Raw genomic sequence first — 19983 nt, forward strand, 5'->3', positions numbered from 1 at the left:
AACCAGCAAAGTCTAAGTTTATTGCAAAAGAATTAATAAAATCTATTGTTTATCAAAAAAAAAAAACAATAAAACCTAAGATCATTATAAAAGAATTAATAAACTGTAAGTTTATTGAAAAAAAACAACTAAACTTTATGATTATCTTAAAAAAATTAATAAATTTGTTTATCGGAAATTAGTCTGTCGTTAGGGAGAGGCTAGTGGAGATTTGATAAGATAAGAGTAAATTGGAAGGAATTTGATTGGAGATTAAAAGGATGGTTCAATTTAAAAGTATTTTAAAAGTATTTTTATTAAAAGTAACAAATTGGATAATGTTCAATTGATTTTTCATTAATTAGAACAAAGGACCAGAATTTAAAGATGTTTTTACTAAAAGTAAAATCAAATCAATTTTTATTTAAAAATAATAAATTAAAATGAAATTAAAAAAATTTTGTTAAAAACAGTAGATCAGATCAAAATTTAAAGAGGGTTTTTATTTAAAATAAAATATTAAATTAGTTTTAAAGAATGTTTTATTAAAAATAACAGGGTCAATGGAGACGAATTAATTTTTTACTAGTTGAAACAAAAAAAAAGTTATAGAGAGGGTTTTATTAAAGATAATAGATTAAATGAAAATAAATTGATCTTTTATTATTAAAAAAGAGGATAAAGATTAGAGGGTTTTGTTGAAGATAGGGTTAGGATTAAGTAAGCTAAATTATTTTAATACTAGTTAAACTTTAAAAAAGTTAAGAAATTCTAATTAAAAACTTAGGATAAATAGTTTTTTCTTAACATTTTGTCATGATCCTCAAGATACTCCTTACTCTTACTTTATACTGGATATATTTAGTTAGAGTAAGATGTGAAACGGTGCCAGTAGACTTTGAGAATAATGATTATTATTATTATTTTCATCTCTTAGAAGATGTTGATATTGAAGAGTTTTCGCGGGCGATAGGATTCAAATATCATATGAAAGTAGAATATCTGGATAACCACCATATATTTTTTATAGAAAAGGGTGTTTTAGAAGACGAAATTAAAGAAAAAATTGAGAATTATTTCGGTTTAGAAAAAGGAAGAAATGCAATAGATGGGTTTAATAGTGACAAGCTTTTTTATTATGAGAAACAAAAGTTGGTCAAGCGAGTAAACAGGGGTGCGATAAGAGACGATATATATTTTGATAACCAAGATCTTTATAATGATGAAGTTGTCAATAATGTTGAAGTTGTCAATAATGTTGTAAAAGATCCGACGGGAGATGATCAGGCGGGAAAATCAACGGAAGATCAGGTGGAAAATTCAACGGAAGATCAGGCAGGAAAATCAACGGGAGATCTGCCGGGAAATCCGCCGGTAAATCTAACACAGAAGTTAGAGGAAATTAAAAAACAATTAAATATAAGTGATCCTTGTTTTGATAAACAATGGTATTTGGTATAGCTTATTCTTTTTTTTTTTCATCAAAATCTGATTTTTTAATTAGTTCAATACGAAAGACCCTGGTGTAGATATAAATGTTACAGGTGTATGGTTACAAGGTTTGATATTTGTGTTGTTGATTGCCTTTTAATGATTTTAGGGATAAGGGGAAAAAATGTAACAGTTGCCATTGCAGATAATGGCATAGATTATTGTAACCAGGATTTGGCTCCAAATTATGTTTGAAAAACTATTATAAAATCACTATTTTAACTTTTTTCAGAATGCTAACGCTTCATATAATTTTGATGAAGGAAATTTCGACCCAAAACCTCAGAAGCCTGATGAAAGTCATGGTACTAAATGTGCAGGAGAAGTGGCGGCCGCTAAGAATACTCTGTGTGGGCTTGGTGTTGCATATGAATCTAATATTTCAGGTATTTTTCTTTAATTGCTACCAATCTAATATTGTTAAGGAATACGATTTTTGACTTCTGTTTATGCGCTTTTTCTTGAGGCAGAAGCTCTTAGTTATAAACCGAATGTTAATCATATTTATTCTTGTAGCTGGGGACCTCCTGAATACGGATCTTTAGCTATGCCAATGATGCCTACTACTTATTCTGCAATTATTAAAGGGATAAAAGAAGGAAGGAACGGTCTTGGCTCTATATATGTTTTTGGAAGCGGAAATGGTGGATTATTGGATGATTGCAATTACGATCCATATGCAAATAGTCCATATACTATTACTATCGCTGCTATAGATTCAGAAGATAAAAATTTTTATTTTTCAGAGTCATGTCCTTGCATTTTGGCTTCTACATATTCTGGCGGAGAAAATGGATCTATTGTAATCTTTTCTTTTTTTTTTATAATAAATTTATCGTTTTAGTATACTACGGATATTGGTAAGACAAATTGCACTACTGAACATTCTGGAACTTCTGCTTCTACAGCGATTGCTGCGGGTATTATTGCTCTTGTTCTTTCAGTGAAGTAAGAATATCATTAAAATTATTTAACTAAAAAATTAGTCCTAATCTTACATGGCATGATATTCAAGCTTTGATTGTGGAGACAGCTGTTCCATTTAATTTGAAATATCCTGGATGGGGAGAACTTCCTTCTAAACGTTATTATAATAATTATTTTGGTTATGGAAAACTAGATGCATATAGAATGGTCGAAAGAGCAAGAACATTTAAAACATTAAATGCTCAGACAATGTTTTCAACTCAACTAATACGAATTAATATGCAATTTCCTGGAACAACTAAACATATCACGAGCAGTTTTTATATTCATAGTGGATATCCTGAGTATTATAACTTTAAAAATTTGGAATATGTTGGTGTTTCATTTCATTATCAACACCAAAGAAAAGGTCGTCTGGAGTTTAGTATTACAAGCCCTGCAAATGTTACTTCAAAATTAGCACGTGTACGTATTCGTGATAAAGAAGGTGGCACTTTTTCTTGGGTTTTTACGACTGTAAAGCATTGGTATTTTGTTTCATTTTATAAAATAATAACTAATGATTTTTAGGGGAGAATCCATTGTAGGTAACTGGACTATTGATGTTGAAGATAAAAATATGTGGAATGAACAAAGTTCTATTTTTAGTTGGCAACTTCATTTTTTCGGAGAGTCTATTAATTCAAGTAAAGCACAACCTCCTCCATATCCTTTTGCGCATAAACAACCAACTACTGCGCCTCCACCAGATCCAGGTGCTACGCCTCCACCAGATCTAGATGCTAACCCTCAACCTCAACCAGATCCTGGGTCTCCGCCTTCATCAGATCCTGAGTCTCCGCCTTCATCAGAACCCGGGTATCAACCTCCATCAAAACCTGGGCCTCAACCTCCATCAGAACCTCAGCCTCCATCAAAACCAGATCTTAACCCTCCATCAGATCCTAGCTCTCAGCAAGATCCAGATACTTCGCTTTCATCAAATCCAACTTCTACATCTTCATCAGAACCATCACCACCATCACCACCACCTGCTCCTGCACCTGCACCACCTGCACCACCACCGCCACCTGCTCCTGCACCTGCACCACCTGCACCACCACCGCCACCTGCTCCTGCACCTGCACCACCTGCACCACCACCGCCACCTGCTCCTGCACCTGCACCACCTGCACCACCACCGCCACCTGCACCTGCACCTGCACCTGCACCACCTCCACCACCGCCGCCACCACCACCTCGGCCGGAACTAGAACCAGAACCAGAACCAGAACCAGAACCAGAACCAGAGCCACAACCACCGCAGCCACAACCAGAGCCACCTGTACCTCCACCAAAACCACAACCACCACCACCACCACCGGAACAAAAACCAACATCAATAACTTCATCTACATCTACGACTTCATCAAGCAAAACTAAAATATCAACCACTCGAAAAGCTTCATCTACTAAAACTTCATCTACTACAAAGACTTCTGCACGGCCATCTCCTACTGAGGGTACTTTTACTGGATCAAGTGCTTCTCATCTTTCATTCTTCGAAAAAAGGCATTTGTTACTTCAAATGATATTATTGTTATTTTTTTTCTTATTTTTGGGTTACTCTTTTTAACCTATAGGATTTTTAAGAAAACGGACATCTCAGTGATAGACTTTCTATAATTGAAGCTCTTAATGAGGAGTCTAATCTAAATATATCTTAAGAAATCGAAAAGGCTCCTATGTTGAAAAAACCGTTAATTCATTCAATATTAGTGATACCAGTGATTTTGATCTGCATGAGCAACGTACTCTTTATATTTAAATAATTAATTTTAATTCCATTTATGTATATATTTTTCTAATATATTTATGTATATGTTACTTAATCTATCATCCACCTTATGCTTTCTTACTCCAACTTTGATATTATATCTTAACATTAAAAATATAAAGTTAGAATTGCTTAAAAAAGTGTTTAATCAGTTAGCATATTCTATTTTCTTGAACTATTTTTAAAGAATGCGCTCAAATGTATTATATTTATTAGTATATTTTATAGAGGTTTTTTTCTGATGAAAAAGGTGGTAATCATTGGATCAGGGCCTTTTGGGTATATTTTAACTAAATATGAACTTTATTTATAAAGTCTTAGTTATACGGCAATTATTTATCTTGGAAGAGCAGAATTGAAGCTAATTCTTTGTTAAGGAATCTTATCTAATGGTATTGCATCAGATGGAGATAACAACATAGAATAAAGGAATAAAAGAATCTGATAACCCTTTATTAATATCTTAAACATAGAAGAGATGTAGAAAATTATCAGGGATTTCCTGATGGTATTTTGGGTCTTTTATTAATCTAAGCTTTAGAAAGCAGTCAGAAAAAATAAGCATTTCTGGAAAATTAAAGTAATATAAGAAAAAATAGAGAAGAGAATGTGTTCAATTAAACTAAAAGTACATGTCAAACATCATTAGTCGAGTATTCTTTAATTAAAACTAAAGATCAGAAGAAGTATTGATTATAAATCAATATTGAAAACAATGCAATGATTAAATAAAAAAAATAAGAATTAATTATTTGAATGAAGTAAAGTTAAAAATAATGAAGATATTGGATTTAAGAATAATAATATAGTATTAAAAGTAGTAAAAGTTTGAAATGAATTGAAATAAATGTTAAAAGTCGGTAAATAAAATCTAATATATATATTATTTTATAAAAAACAATTGAATGGGATGAAAAGGAATATATATAAAACAAAAAAGATCATTTAAATTTATAACCAAGATTTGTAATAATTTTTATTTTTAATAGTTTTTTCCTAATTTTTTTAGGGTTTATTGAAATCGTAAAATTTATCTTATCTAAATAAAACTTATTCATGAAATAACTATCAAGCTTAATAAAGGACCCAATATAGGAGTATATTTTTAATATTTATGCTATATATTGGGATCCAGAAATAATATAAGATGTTCTTTTCCATAATTAATAAAATTATAGTTCTAGGAATATTGATTTTAATTGGTGATTATATTTTGGATTATTTTTATTTTTAACTATTTATAGTTCCTACTTATGGCAATCAAAACACGTATTTGAAAGCTAGAGATTCTCAAGTAAGCGCAAAAATTACGCCGTTTAAGGATTTTGTTGCTGGGAATGAAGATATCTTTGCTTATATTTTGAAAGAAGATTATCAAGAAGATGAAGGGAAATGCAAATCAAAGCTTAATGAATATTGTGAAGAATTGAAAGGAATAGATCCAGGATTAGATAAAGTTTATAGTAAAGTTAAAGAAATTTGTAATAATATAGAACAAAAATGCAAAGACATAAAAGCAAAGATTGAAAAAAAAATAGATGAAATTGGAAAATTAATCATTATTTTGGCTACTAAAAGCATCTTTTATGAAGAATGCAATAAATATTTTGATACATGTATGTTTTTTGAACCTACAAAAAATCAGCAGGTCATAGATTTCTGCATTTTCTTTCGAGATACTTGTTATTTACACAAGCAAAAAGAGATGAGAAACGAAGTTTTTCTTAGAGCTCTTGGTGCTGATATTACTAAATCTAAAGATTTCCAGGAAAAAAAGCAGGAAATTTGTCCAACATTGATTAAAAAGGGTGATGATCTAGCCTCATTATGTCTTGAAAATATTTCATTTGAAGATTTCAATAATGATATTGATCGTTTTTGCGGTTCTTTAAGCGATCTTATTGATAATGGTAGAAAAGAAGAAATATGTTATGAAAAACTCGGAATATATTCTCCTCTCAAAGAGAGATGTGAAGAGAAAAAGAGCGGATTGAAAAAACTATGCGAGGGAAAGGGTATTATATATAGTCCTCCAATTAAAGGTTTTAATCCAATTGAGCGGGAAATGACATTGTTAGAGAAGATTGGTCTGGAAAATCTTTATAAAGAAGGAAGAAATAGAGGACTAATTCTTGGAACTTTAGAAAAAACGTTGGATGACATGTTAATCCGTTTATCTTCGAATATTAAAGCTAATAATATGGAAAACAAATGCAAGAAACTACTAGATACTAACTGTAGTTATCTTAGAACTATAAGTTCTGAATTTAAAGAATTATGTGAAAAAAATAACAAAGAAGAAAAATGTAGAGATATATCAGAAATAACGGATAGGTGTAAAAATCTTAAAACGAAACTTTATCAAGATGGGACTTTTGTAGAAATTAAAGGTGGAGTAAAATCGCAAATTTTGTATCAAGATGGGTTTTTAACATCATTTACCGAAAATGAATGTTTAGAGGTTATCTCAGAATGTACTTATATTAAAAGATCATGCAATCCTGATATGAATACTGAATGCCAAAATCTAAGGCTGGCATGTTATAAAAAGAAAGAAGATCAACTTTTCATTAAATTAGTTGGAAGACAGTTGCACAAACTTAATATATCAGAATCGAATGATGAAGGGCTTAAGGAATGCCAAAAAATAGTATTGGAAAAGTGCTCTACACTTAATAATAATAATATTGAGATTTTTTTGAGATGCCTTCGGCCAAAGGATATATGTCTTAGATTTGAAAAAATTATTTCGTCTCAATTGAAAGATCTAGAAAAAGCTTTGAATGCAGTAGGGGATTCTCCTAAAGAAAAGGACTGCATTGAATTGAAAAAGGATTGTGAAGGTATTTTAAAAGATTTAGGATTAAATGATGAGAAATGCGTTAAATTGAAAGAGCGTTGTGAATATTTTAGAGTTACAAAAAAACTGAAATATGCGTTTTTAAAAGAAGAAAGTGATGCATTAGCGGATAATCAAAAATGTATAAAAGCCTTTAAGGATAAATGTGATAAATTATCTGAAAAAGAGAAGAATTTATATCATGTTTCATGCAATTCACTAGAAGAAACATGCAAATTTATGGTTTCAGAAGCTATGAATCATTGCGATATTTTAAAAAAGAACATGCAAGAACATAAAATTCTGGATAAAACTAAAGGTTCAAATCAAACATTGGTTAAAAAACTCTGTACAACATGGGGTTCATATTGTCGCCAACTTATGGAGAATTGCCCGGACACGTTAAAAAAAGGTTCCAATAGCCATGATGAAAAAGGAGTCTGTTTACAATTGAAAGATAATTGCAAGTCATTCTGGGTTGAAAAGAAAGTGGATGGTAAACCAGCAAAAGAAGATGGAAAGAAAGTGGAGGATAAGCCACCGAAAGAAGATGAAAAGAAAGTGGAGGATAAACCATCAAAAGAAGAAGTGAAACCTAATGAGGGGATGAAAATAAGAATTCCTGATATGATTAAAATAATGTTGTTGGGAGTGATTGTTATGGGGATGATGTAAATGAATGAAAAAAATGTTAATAGAATGAAAATGTGCATATATCTATTGTTTATATATAATAGAAATGTAAATGAATGAAATGAAGCTTTAATTATTTTAACACAGAATCTTAGTTTGAAACTATGCTTTATTTGGTAAAGTTTAAGCTTATCGAAGAGCTAAAGTTTATGATAAGAACGAGTTCAAGTTTGTCGTAAAAAATCATTTCAAAATAACTAACTTTTCACTCTACCCATATTCAATTTAGAAACTACCCACTAAACTCCCTAAAAAGAGGTGGCAATGGCACGGCTGGTTAAGAGGCAAGCACAAGTAGTACAAAAACAAGATGACATTAAGGAGGAACACCTTTTGGCTTTCATTCTGAAGGAGAAATATGATAAAGAAGAACAATGCAAACAAGAACTCAAGAAATATTGTGAAGAGTTGAAGGAAATAGATGGTGGTTCCGATGTGAATAAAAATGTTAAAGAAATTTGTGATGAAGCAAAACGAGACAAAAAATGCACAGGACTGAAAGCCAAAGTTGAAGCAGAATTGGACACTTTTGATACGGAACTTGAAGATGAATTAGGAAAATTAAAAGATGAAAATTGTAAAAAATATGAAGAAAAATGTATACTTTTAGAAGGAACGGGTTATAGTGAAGATATTAAGAAGAACTGCGTCGAGTTGAGGGAAGGATGTTACGAATTGAAGCGTAAAAAGGTGGCAGAGGAGCTTCTTTTGAGGGCGCTCGGAAAGGAAGCTAAAAATGATGGTGAATGTAAAGAAAAGATGAAAACTGTTTGCTCAGTGTTAAGCCGAGAAAGCGACGAATTGATGTCTTTCTGCCTTGATCCAACTAAAACATGTGAAACGTTGAAAAAAAAATCAGAAGAAGTTTGCAACCTTTTGAAAACAAAATTGGATGGGAAAAGTTCAGAAAAGTGTCATGAAAGACTTGAGAAATGTCATTTTTATGGAGAAGCGTGTACTGAAACAAAGTGCGAGGAGGATAAGACGAAATGTGAAAAAGAAGGAGTCATATATAAAGCACCGGAATCTGATTTTAGTCCGGTGAAACCGAAGGCGTCGTTGTTGAGAAGTATTGGGTTGGAAGATGTTTATAAAAGAGCTGAAAAAGAAGGGATTATTATTGGAAAATCAGGAGTGGATCTACCGAGGAAGTCAGGTACAAATTTTCTGCAAGATCTCTTGCTACTGTTGAGCAGAGATGAGAAGGAGACGGATGCAACAAGTAAATGCAAAAAAGCGTTAGGAAAATGTGATACTTCTAAGTATTTGGACCATAATTTGAAAGATTTATGCGATAAAAATGATAACGACAAATGCAAAGCATTACTAGATGTAAATGTAAAAGAAAGATGCACAAATCTCAAATTAAATCTTTATCTGAAAGATTTGTCTACGGAATATGATAAAGAATCAAAAGTTTTATTCTGGAGAGAGCTTCCAACATTATTTACAAAGGGAGAGTGTGTAGAACTTGAGTCGGAATGTTTTTATTTAAAAAAGGCGTGTAAAGATAGTAAGATTGATGAAGCATGTCAAAATGTACGAGCAGCGTGCTATAAAAAGGGACAAGACAGGATGTTGAATACGTTCTTTCAAAAGGAATTGAAGGGAAAGCTTGGTCATGTAAGATTTTATAGCGATCCTAAAGATTGTAAAAAATATGTGGTAGAAAACTGTACAAAACTTAAAGAAGATAAAAGATACCTTTCAAAATGTCTTTATCCTAAAGAACTATGTTATGGGCTTTCAAATGATATTTTTCTCCAATCCAAAGAGTTAAGTGCGCTTTTGGATGATCAAAGGGATTTTCCATTAGAAAAGGATTGTGTTGAATTGGGAGAGAAGTGTGATCAACTTAGTAGTGATTCATTATTGAATTTAGAAAAGTGTATAACATTGAAAAGACGCTGTGAATACTTTAGAGTTTCAGAGGGATTTAGAAATGTACTTTTAAAAAGAAAAGATGATTCGTTAATGACTCAGGAAAACTGTACAAAGGCATTGCATGAGAAATGTGATGCTTTATCTAGGAGGAGAAAGAATTCATTTAGTGTTTCATGTGCTTTACCAGAAGAAACATGTAGTTATATGGTATTCCACACAAGTCAAGATTGTAAATATTTAAAAGAAAACATCAAGAATGGAGGAATTGTAGGAAAAATTGGAGGAGCAAATGGAAATGAAACAGCACTTGAAGAACTCTGCACAACATGGGGCCGACATTGTCACCAACTTGTGAAGAATTGTCCGGAGCAGTTGAAAAAAAAAGAGAATGGCAATGACAATGATCATAACTGTGACAAACTCGAAGAAAAATGCAGGGATACTTTTGAAAAGTTGAAAGCGAAGGAGGAGCTAACTCACCTGTTGAAAGGCAATTTAAAGGATGATGTTAAATGTAAAGAAGCATTAGGAAAGGGTTGCACTGAGTTGCAAAAGGATAATACATTCAAAATTCTGCTTACTAATTGTGAAGAGGGCACCAAGGGAACTGTTTGCAAAAAATTAGTTGATAAAGTAAAAAAGAAATGTCCTACTTTAAAAACCGATTTGGAGAATGCGAAAGAGGAGTTGACAAAGATGAAGACTGAGTACGATGCGCTCAAACAGGCGGCAGAAAAATCTACAAAGGAAGCTAAGTTATTGCTATCGAAGCCTCGACAAACTGTAATGCCAAGTGCGCAGAATAGCAGTGGTTCTGTACCAGCACAGCCACCAGCAGCACCAGCAGCACCAGAAGCAGGATCATCTTCATCACCACAAGGGCCACCTTCATCACCAGAATCATCTTCTACATCAAGTGGAACACCAGGCACAACAGATGGAACGGCGAAGAATCCAAAATTTGGACTCGTTAAAAGAGCATATGTAGCTGAAGGAGTATCAGAAGCAGAGGTCAAAGCATTTGATGCAACGACGATAGCATTGGAGTTGTATTTGGAATTGAAAGAGGAATGCAAAGCTTTACAACTAGATTGCGGTTTTAAAGAGGAATGTCCAGATACTAAACAAGCTTGCGAAAATATAGACACTTTATGTAAACTGGAACCATTAGAAATTAAGCCTCATCATACAGAGAAAATAACAGCTACGATGACGGAAACAAAGACCATTGAGAAGACTACTGAGAAGACTAGTACGACGACTATTACGATAACCAAGCCAGTAGGTGGAGGAAAAGTAACAGAACAGTGTACATTAGTGCGGACGACAGATATATGGGTGACGAGTACGTCATTGCATACGAGCACCGTGACAAGTACACCTACAGTGACGTCTACAGTGACGTTGACCTCAATGCGCAAGTGCAAACCTACAAAATGTACAACTGATTCAAGTGAAGAAACGCATTAAGTGACTCCAAATAAAGGGATAAAAATAGGAGTTCCAGAGATAGTAAAAATAATGTTGTTGGGAGTTATTGTTATAGGGATGATGTAAAATGAATAAGAAAAATAGCATTGGAATGAAAGTTTGAATATATTTGTCATTTGTATATAGTACAGGAAATTTAGAAGAATGATGCATAAATTTTTAATGAAGAATTAAAAAATGAAGTTTTCATTATTTTAGCACACAATCTTAGTCCAAGACTATACTTTATAGGGTAAAGTTTAGGTTTATCGCAGAAATAGTAAAGTTTATAATTATAAAAACAAATTTAAGTTTATCGTAGAAGAATAAGTGAACTATATTGTTTATTTTTAAAAAGCTACTAAACTTTATTATGAAAAAATTAACAAAATCTATTGCTTACCCTAAAAAACCGATAAAGCCTAAGTTTATTGCAAATGAATTAATAAAATTTATTGTTTATCAAAAAAAACAATAAAATCTAAGATCATTATAAAGAATTAATAAACTGTAAGTTTATTCAAAAAACAATTAAACTTTATAATTATCTTAAAAAAACTAGTAAATTTATTTAGCAGAAATTAGTCCGTCATTAGGTCGAGACTAGTGGAGATTTGATAAGAGTGAATTGGAAGGAGTTTGATTGGAAATTAAAAGGATGGTTCAATTTAAAGGTATTTTAAAAGTATTTTTATTAAAAGTAACAAATTGGGCAAGGTTGAATTGATTTTTCATTAACTAAAAAAGACTAGAATTTAAAGATGTTTTTATTAAAAGTAAAATCAGATCAATTTCTATTTAAAAATAATAAATTAAAATGAAATTAAAAAAATTTTGTTAAAAACAGTAGATCAGATCAAAGTTTAAAGAATGTTTTATTAAAAATAACAGGATCAATGGAAACATTGATTTTTTATTAATAAAAGGAGAGAAAAAACTAGATAGGGTTTTATTAAAGGTAATAGATTAAATGAAAATAAGTTGATCATTTATTAGTAAAAACAAGGGGACAGATTAGAGGGTCATGTTGAAGATAGGGTTAGGTTTAAGTAAGCTAAATTTTAATACTAGTTAAACTTTAAAAAAGTTAAGAATTTCTAACTAAAAAGTTAAGAAATTCTAATTAAAAACTTAGGATAAATAATTTTTTCTTAACTTTTCGTCATGACCCTCAAGATACTCTTTACTCTTACTTTATACTGGATATATTTAGTTAGAGTAAGATGTGAAAGGAAGCCAGTAGACTTTGAGAATAATGATTATTATCATTTTCATTTCTCAGAAGATGTTGATATTGAGGATTTTTCGCGGGCGTTAGGATTTAAACATTATATGAAACTAGAATATCTGGATAACCAGCATATATTTTCTATAGAAAAGAGTGTTTTAGAAGACGAAATTAAAGAAAAAATTGAGAATTATTTCGGTTTAGAAAAAGGAAGAAATGCAATAGATGGGTTTAATAGTGACAAGCTTTTTCATTATGAGAAACAAAAGTTGGTCAAGCGAGAAAAGAGAAATGTGATAAAAGACGATATATATTTTGATAACCAAGATCTTTATAATGATGAAGTTGTCAATAATGTTGTAAAAGATCCGATGGGAGATCAGGCAGAAAATCAGAAGGGAGATCAGGCAGAAAAACCGACGGTAAATCCGCCGGTAAATCTAACAGAGAAGTTAGAGGAAATTAAAAAACAATTAAATATAAGTGATCCTTGTTTTGATAAACAATGGTATTTGGTATAGTTTATTCTTTTTTTTTTTTTTTTAAAATCTAATTTTTTAATTAGTTCAATACGAAAAGCCCTGGTATAGATATAAATGTTACAGGTGTATGGTTACAAGGTTTGATATTTGTGTTGTTGATTGCCTTTTAATGATTTTAGGGATAACGGGAAAAAATGTAACAGTTGCCATTGTAGATAATGGTCTAGATTATACTAACAAGGATTTGGCTCCAAATTATGTTTGAAAAACTATTATAAAATCACTATTTTAACTTTTTTCAGAATGCTAACGCTTCATATGATTTTGCTTCTAACGATCCCGACCCAAAACCTGATGACCCTGATGAAAGCCATGGTACTAAATGTGCAGGAGAAGTGGCGGCCGCCAGGAATACTCTGTGTGGGCTTGGTGTTGCATATGAATCTAATATTTCAGGTATTTTTCTTTAATTGCTACCAATCTAATATTGTTAAGGAATACGATTTTTGACTTCTGTTTTTGCGCTTTTTCTTGAGGCAGAAGCTCTTAGTTATAAACCGAATGTTAATCATATTTATTCTTGTAGCTGGGGACCTCCTGAATACGGATCTTTAGCTATGCCAATGATGCCTACTACTTATTCTGCAATTATTAAAGGGGTAAAAGAAGGAAGGAACGGTCTTGGCTCTATATATGTTTTTGGAACCGGAAATGGTGGATTATTGGATGATTGTAATTACGATGGATATGCAAATAGTCCATATACTATTACTATCGGTGCTATAAATTCAGAAGATGAAAGACCTTATTTTTCAGAGTCATGTCCTTGCATTTTGGCTTCTACATATTCTGGCGGAGGAAATGGATCTATTGTAATCTTTTCTTTTTTTTTTATAATAAATTTATCGTTTTAGTATACTACGGATATTGGTAAGACAAATTGCACTACTCAACATTCTGGATCTTCTGCTTCTACAGCAATTGCTGCGGGTATTATTGCTCTTGTTCTTTCAGCGAAGTAAGAATATCATTAAAATTATTTAACTAAAAAATTAGTCCTAATCTTACATGGCGTGATGTTCAAGCTTTGATTGTGGAGACAGCTGTTCCATTTAGATTGGACTATCATGAATGGGAACAACTTCCTTCTAAACGTTATTATCATAATAATTTCGGTTATGGAAAACTAGATGCATATAGAATGGTCGAAAGAGCAAAAACATTTAAAACATTAAATCCTCAGACAACGTTTTCAACTCAACTAGTAATTGTTAATAGGAAAATTCCTAATCCCAGTAGACATATCAGGAGCAGTTTTTATATTCATAGTGGATATCCTGAGTATTATAACTTTAAAAATTTGGAATATGTTGGTGTTTCATTTTATTATAAACACAAAAAAAGAGGTTTTCTGGAGTTTAGTATTACAAGCCCTGCTAATGTTACTTCAAAATTAACACGTGTACGTTTTCGTGATACTGAAAGTGGCACTTTTTTTTGGACTTTTACGACTGTAAAGCATTGGTATTTTGTTTCATTTTATAAAATAATAACTAATGATTTTTAGGGGAGAAAGCATTGTAGGTTACTGGACTATCGATGTTAAAGATAGAAATAGTTGGGATGAAGAAAGTCATATTTTTCTTTGGCAACTTCATTTTTTCGGAGAGTCTATTAATTCAAGTAAACCACAACCTCATCCTCAATATCCTTTTAAGCATATCCTTCCAACTACTGCGCCTCCGCCAGATCCAACTACTGCGCCTCCGCCAAATCCAATTACTACGCCTCCGCCTTCATCAGATCCTGGGTCTCAACCTCCATCAAAACCTGGGCCTCAACCTCCATCAGATCCTCAACCTCCATCAGATCTTAAACCTCCATCAAAACCAGATGCTAGGCCTCGACCTCCATCAGATCCTAGCTCTCAGCAAGATCCAGATACTTCGCTTTCATCAAATCCAACTTCTACATCTTCATCAGAACCACCACCACCATCACCACCACCACCACCGCCACCGCCACCTGCACCTGCACCTGCACCTGCACCACCTCGGCCGGAACTAGAACCAGAACCAGAACCAGGACCAGAACCAGTGCCACAACCACCACAGCCACAACCACCACAGCCACAACCAGAGCCACCTGCACCTCCACCAAAACCACAACCACCACCACCATCACCACCGGAACAAAAACCAACATCAATAACTTCATCTACATCTACGACTTCATCAAGCAAAACTAAAATATCAACCACTCGAAAAGCTTCATCTACTAAAGCTTCATCTACTACAAAAACTTCTACACGGCCGTCTCCTACTGAGGGTACTTTTACTGGATCAAGTGCTTCTCATCTTTCATTCTTCGAAAAAAGGCATTTGTTACTTCAAATGATATTATTGTTATTCTTTTTCTTATTTTTGGGTTACTCTTTTTAACCTATAGGATTTTTGAGAAAACGGACATCTCAGTGATAGACTTTCTATAATTGAAGCTCTTAATGAGAAGTCTAATCTAAATATATCTTAAGAAATCGAAAAGGCTGCTATGTTGAAAAAACCGTTAATTCATTCAATATTAGTGATACCAGTGATTTTGATCTGCATGAACAACGTACTCTTTATATTTAAATAATTGATTTTAATTCTATTTATGCATATATTTTTCTAATATATTTATTTGCATATTTTTCTAATATATTTATGTATATGTTACTTAATCTATCATCCACCTTATGCTTTCTTACTCCAACTTTGATATTATATCTTAACATTAAAAATATAAAGTTAGAATTGCTTAAAAAAGTGTTTAATCAGTTATCCTATCCTATTTTCTTGAATTATTTTCAAAGAAGAATGTACTCAAATGTATTATATTTATTAGTATATTTTATAGAGGTTTTTTTCTGATAAAAAAGGTGATAATCATTGGATCATGGCCTTTTGGGTATATTTTAACTAAATATGAACTTTATTTATAAAGTACTAGTTATATGACAATTATTTATCTTGGAAGAGCAGAATTGAAGACAATTCTTTATCAAGGAATCTTATCTAATGGTATTGCATCAGATGGAGAGATAACAACATAGAATAAAGGAATAAAAGAATCTGATAACCCTTTATTAATATCTTAAACATAGAAGAGATGTAGAAAATTATCAGGGATTTTCTGATGGTATTTTGGGTCTTTTATTAATCTAAGCTTTAGAAAGCAGTCAGAAAAAATAAGCATTTCTGGAAAATTAAATATAGGAAAAAATAGAGAAGAGAATGTGTTCAATTAAACTAAAAGTACATGTCAAACATCATTAGTCGAGTATTCTTTAATTAAAACTAAAGATCAGAAGAAGTATTGATTATAAATCAATATTGAAAACAATGCAATGATTAAAGAAAAAAATTAAGAATTAATTATTTGAATGAAGTAAAGTTAAAAATAATGAAGATATTGGATTTAAGAATAATAATATAGTATTAAAAGTAGTAAAAGTTCGAAATGAATTGAAATAAATGTTAAAAGTCGGTAAATAAAATAAAATGTAATATACATATTATTTTATAAAAAACAATTGAACGGGATGAAAAGGAATATAGAAAAAAACAAGATTATTTAAATTTATAATCAATATTTGTAATGGTTTTTATTTTTATTAGTTTTTCCTAATTTTTTTAGGGTTTATAGAAATCGTAAAATTTATCTTAAAACCTATTCATGAAATAATTATCAAGTTTAATAAAGGACCCAATTTAGAAGCATATTGTTAATATTTATGCTATGTATTGGGATACAGAAATAATATAAGATGTTTTTTTCCATAATTAATAAAATTATAGTTCTAGGAATATTGATTTTAATTGGTGATTATATTTTGGATTATTTTTATTTTTAACTATTTATAGTTCCTACTTATGGCAATCAAAGCACACATTTGAAAACTAGAGATTCTAAAGTAAGCATAGAAAATACGCCGTTTAAGGATATTGTTGTTAAGGATGAAGAAATCGTTGTTTATATTTTGCAAGAAGATTATGAAAAAGATGAAGAGAAATGCAAATCAAAGCTTAAGGAATATTGTGAAGAATTGAAAGGAATAGATTCAGAATTAAATAAAGTTCATAGTAAAATTAAAGAAATTTGTGGTGATATAGATAAAAAATGCAGAGAAACAAAAGCAAAGATTCAAAAAAAAGTCGAGGAAACTGCTAATTTAGTCACTGATTATATGAGTAGAAGCATCTCTTATAAAGAATGCGATCAATATTATCAAACATGTATGTTTTATGAACCTACAAAAGAAAAAGATGTTTTAGGTTTCTGCAGTCTCCTTAGATATTTCTGTTATTTTCTCAGGGATACAGACATGAGAAATGAAGTCATTCTTAGAGCTGTTTCTACTAGTATTTCTGGATCTAAAGATTTCGCGGAAAAAAGGCAGAATAATTGTCCAACATTGATTAAACAGAGTAATGATCTAGCTTTATTCTGCCTTGAAGATATTTCACTTGAAAATTTCAATAAAAGTATTGATGGGTTTTGCAATTCTTTAAATGATTTCATTGATAATGATAAAAAAGAAGAAGTATGTCATGAAAAACTCGGAATATATCCTCTTCTCAAAGAGAGATGTGAAGAGAAAAACGAGAAATTGAAGGAACTATGCAAGGTAAAGAATATTACATATAGGCCTCCAGTTAAAGATTTTAATCCGATTGAGCCGGAAATGACATTGTTAGAGGATATTGATCTAGAAAATCTTTATAAAGAAGGAAGAAATAGAGGGCTAATTCTTGGAGCTTTAGAAAAAACGTTGGATGACATGTTAATCTTTTTGTCTCGGAATAGTAAACCTGATGAGATGGAAGAAAAATGCAATAACGTACTAAATACTAGGTGTACTTATCTTAAAACTATAAGTTCTAAATTTATGGAATTATGTGAAAATAGTAACAAAAAAGAAAAATGTAAAGATATATCAAAAATGACGGATAGGTGTACAAAGCTTAGAATAAGACTTTATGTAGATGGAACTTCTACAAAATTTAAAGATAATTCGGAATTATTGTCTTATGATAAGTTTTCGACATCATTTACCGAGGATGAATGTTTAGAGGTTATGTCAGATTTTTTTTTTATTAGAAGACCATGCGAACCTAATATGAATAACGAATACCAAAATATAATAATTGCATGTTATAAAAAGAAAGAAGATCAACTATTCATTAAATTAATTGGAAGTGAGTTGTACAAACTTAATAAATTAGAATCGAATGATGAAAGATTTAATAAATGCCAAAAAATAGTATTGGAAAAGTGCGCTACATTTAAAAATAATAATGTTGGGATTTTTATGAGATGCCTTCGGCCAAAGGAGATATGTCTTAGATTTGAAAAAATTATTTCGTCTCAATTGAAAGATCTAGAACAAGTTTTGAATACAGTACGGGATTCTCCTAATGAAAAGGACTGCATTAAATTGAAAGAGGATTGTGAAGGTATTTTGAAAGATTTAGGTTTAAATAATGGGAAATGCGTTACATTGAAAGAGCGATGTGAATATTTTAAAGTTACAAGAGAACTGAAATATGCGTTTTTGAAAGAAAAAAGTGATGCATTAGCGGATAATGAAAAATGCATGAAAGCCTTGAAGGATAAATGTGATAAATTACCTAAAGTGATGGGGGGGGGGGGTTATATCATGTTTCATGCGCTTTACCAGAAGAAACATGTAAATTTATGGTTTCAGAAGCTAAGAATCATTGCAATATTTTTAAAAAGAACCTGGAAAAACATGAAATTGTGAATAAAACTAAAAACGTAAATAAAACATTGGTTGAAGAAACCTGCGTACTATGGGATCCATATTGTGATCAACTTATGGAAAATTGTCCAGAGACATTAAAAAATGATTCCAGTAACGCTGATGGGAAAGGAGTCTGTTTACAACTGAAAGAGAACTGCGTGCCATTCTGGGAGAAAAAACAATTGGAGGATGGACTAACTTATCTCTTGAGAGGTAATTTAGGAGATGCAAGTAAATGTAAAGAAACCTTAGAAAAGTATTGCGCCGAATGGAAAGCGGCATCAAATGAAACATTCAATGCTTTGCTTGGTAATTGTAATGATACTACCAAGGAAGATGTTTGCAAAAAATTAGTTGAAAAAGTAAAAAAGATGTGTCTTTCTTTAAAAACCGATCTGGAAAAAGCGAAAAATGAGTTGATAAAGAACAAGAATGAGTACGAAAAGGCCAAACAGGTGGCAAAAGAATCTAGGAAGAAAGCTAACTTATTGCTATCGATACCTCGACAAACTGTAACGTCAAGTGCGCAGAATAGCAGTGGTTCTGTACCAGCACAGCCACCACTAGCACCTCCAGCAGCACCAGAAGCACCAGCAGCAGGATCATCTTCTACATCAAGTGGAACGCCAAACGCAGCAGATGGAACGAAAGGGAATACAAAACTTGGACTTGTTAAAAGAGCGTATGTAGCAGGAGGAGTATCAGAAGCAGAAGTAAAAGCATTTGATGACACGGCAATAGCAATGGAGTTGTATTTGGAATTGAACGAGGAATGTAAAGCTTTAGAACTAGATTGCGGTTTTAAAGAGGATTGTTCAGATCTTGTTGTTTGCGGAGAAATAGACACGTTATGCAAAGGAATAAAACCATTAGAAGTTATGCCTTATCATACAGAGACAATAATAAAAGAAACCATGACAGTTACGATGACGGAAACAAAGACCATTGACAAGGCTGATGGGAAGACCGGTACGAAGACTATTACGATAGCCGAGTCAGTAGGTGGAGGAAAAGTAGCAGAACAGTGTACATTAGTGCGGACGACAGATATATGGGTGACGAGTACGTCATTGCATACGAGCACCGTGACAAGTACGCCTACTGTGACGTCTACAGTGACGTTGACCTCAATGCGCAAGTGCAAGCCTACAAAATGTACTACTGATTCAAGCAGAGAGACAGATAAAGGAGAAGAAGGAAAAGATGAAGAAGATGTAAAACCGAATGATGGGATGAAAATAAGAGTTCCTGATATGATTAAAATAATGTTGTTGGGAGTGATTGTTATGGGGATGATGTAAATGAATGAAAAAAATGTTAATAGAATGAAAATGTGCATATATCCATTGTTTATATATAATAGAAATG

The 19983-nt window shown here is 31.8% G+C and overlaps 5 protein-coding genes across 5 annotated transcripts; all 5 read left to right on the top strand.

The window, feature by feature from the left end:
* Positions 1 to 749: 749 nt before the first annotated feature.
* On the top strand, positions 750 to 4906 carry T552_01110 (hypothetical protein; the record flags this gene model as incomplete). The annotated part of the gene is made up of 10 exons (XM_018369702.1): positions 750 to 1434; positions 1484 to 1538; positions 1580 to 1659; positions 1703 to 1856; positions 1896 to 2272; positions 2315 to 2418; positions 2457 to 2924; positions 2968 to 3975; positions 4755 to 4793; positions 4843 to 4906. Exons 1-10 carry the CDS (start codon positions 796 to 798, stop codon positions 4904 to 4906), a joined length of 2988 nt encoding a protein of 995 aa, XP_018226893.1. The 5' UTR covers positions 750 to 795.
* A 454-nt stretch (positions 4907 to 5360) lies between these two features.
* T552_01111 (hypothetical protein) lies at positions 5361 to 7727 on the top strand (the record flags this gene model as incomplete). The annotated part of the gene is made up of 2 exons (XM_018369703.1): positions 5361 to 5415; positions 5458 to 7727. The coding sequence occupies 2 exons, from the start codon at positions 5361 to 5363 to the stop codon at positions 7725 to 7727; spliced, it is 2325 nt and encodes a 774-aa protein (XP_018226894.1).
* A 282-nt stretch (positions 7728 to 8009) lies between these two features.
* T552_01112 (hypothetical protein) lies at positions 8010 to 11188 on the top strand (the record flags this gene model as incomplete). The annotated part of the gene is made up of 1 exon (XM_018369704.1): positions 8010 to 11188. One exon carries the CDS (start codon positions 8010 to 8012, stop codon positions 11097 to 11099), a length of 3090 nt encoding a protein of 1029 aa, XP_018226895.1. The 3' UTR covers positions 11100 to 11188.
* A 1029-nt stretch (positions 11189 to 12217) lies between these two features.
* Positions 12218 to 15439, top strand: T552_01113 (hypothetical protein). The gene is made up of 9 exons (XM_018369705.1): positions 12218 to 12842; positions 12893 to 12947; positions 12989 to 13068; positions 13112 to 13265; positions 13305 to 13681; positions 13724 to 13827; positions 13866 to 14333; positions 14377 to 15213; positions 15258 to 15439. The coding sequence occupies exons 1-9, from the start codon at positions 12264 to 12266 to the stop codon at positions 15298 to 15300; spliced, it is 2697 nt and encodes an 898-aa protein (XP_018226896.1). The 5' UTR covers positions 12218 to 12263; the 3' UTR covers positions 15301 to 15439.
* Positions 15440 to 16568: 1129 nt separating this feature from the next.
* Positions 16569 to 19916, top strand: T552_01114 (hypothetical protein; the record flags this gene model as incomplete). Its single annotated transcript, XM_018369706.1, has 3 exons — positions 16569 to 16672; positions 16715 to 18540; positions 18591 to 19916. The coding sequence occupies exons 1-3, from the start codon at positions 16618 to 16620 to the stop codon at positions 19914 to 19916; spliced, it is 3207 nt and encodes a 1068-aa protein (XP_018226897.1). The 5' UTR covers positions 16569 to 16617.
* Between the last annotated feature and the right edge of the window lie 67 nt (positions 19917 to 19983).

Source organism: Pneumocystis carinii (genome assembly GCF_001477545.1).
Source record: "Pneumocystis carinii B80 chromosome Unknown supercont1.4, whole genome shotgun sequence".
NCBI lineage: Eukaryota > Fungi > Ascomycota > Pneumocystomycetes > Pneumocystales > Pneumocystaceae > Pneumocystis > Pneumocystis carinii.

What these genes read in the sequence shown, in the direction of transcription:
- T552_01113 (XM_018369705.1), top strand. Translation starts at nt 12,264, where the DNA reads ATGACCCTCAAGATACTCTTTACTCTTACTTTATACTGGATATATTTA. An exon ending in TTGATAAACAATGGTATTTG is followed by an intron (nt 12,843 to 12,892) that starts GTATAGTTTATT and finishes TTTTTTAATTAG; the next exon opens with TTCAATACGAAAAGCCCTGG. An exon ending in TTTACGACTGTAAAGCATTG is followed by an intron (nt 14,334 to 14,376) that starts GTATTTTGTTTC and finishes AATGATTTTTAG; the next exon opens with GGGAGAAAGCATTGTAGGTT.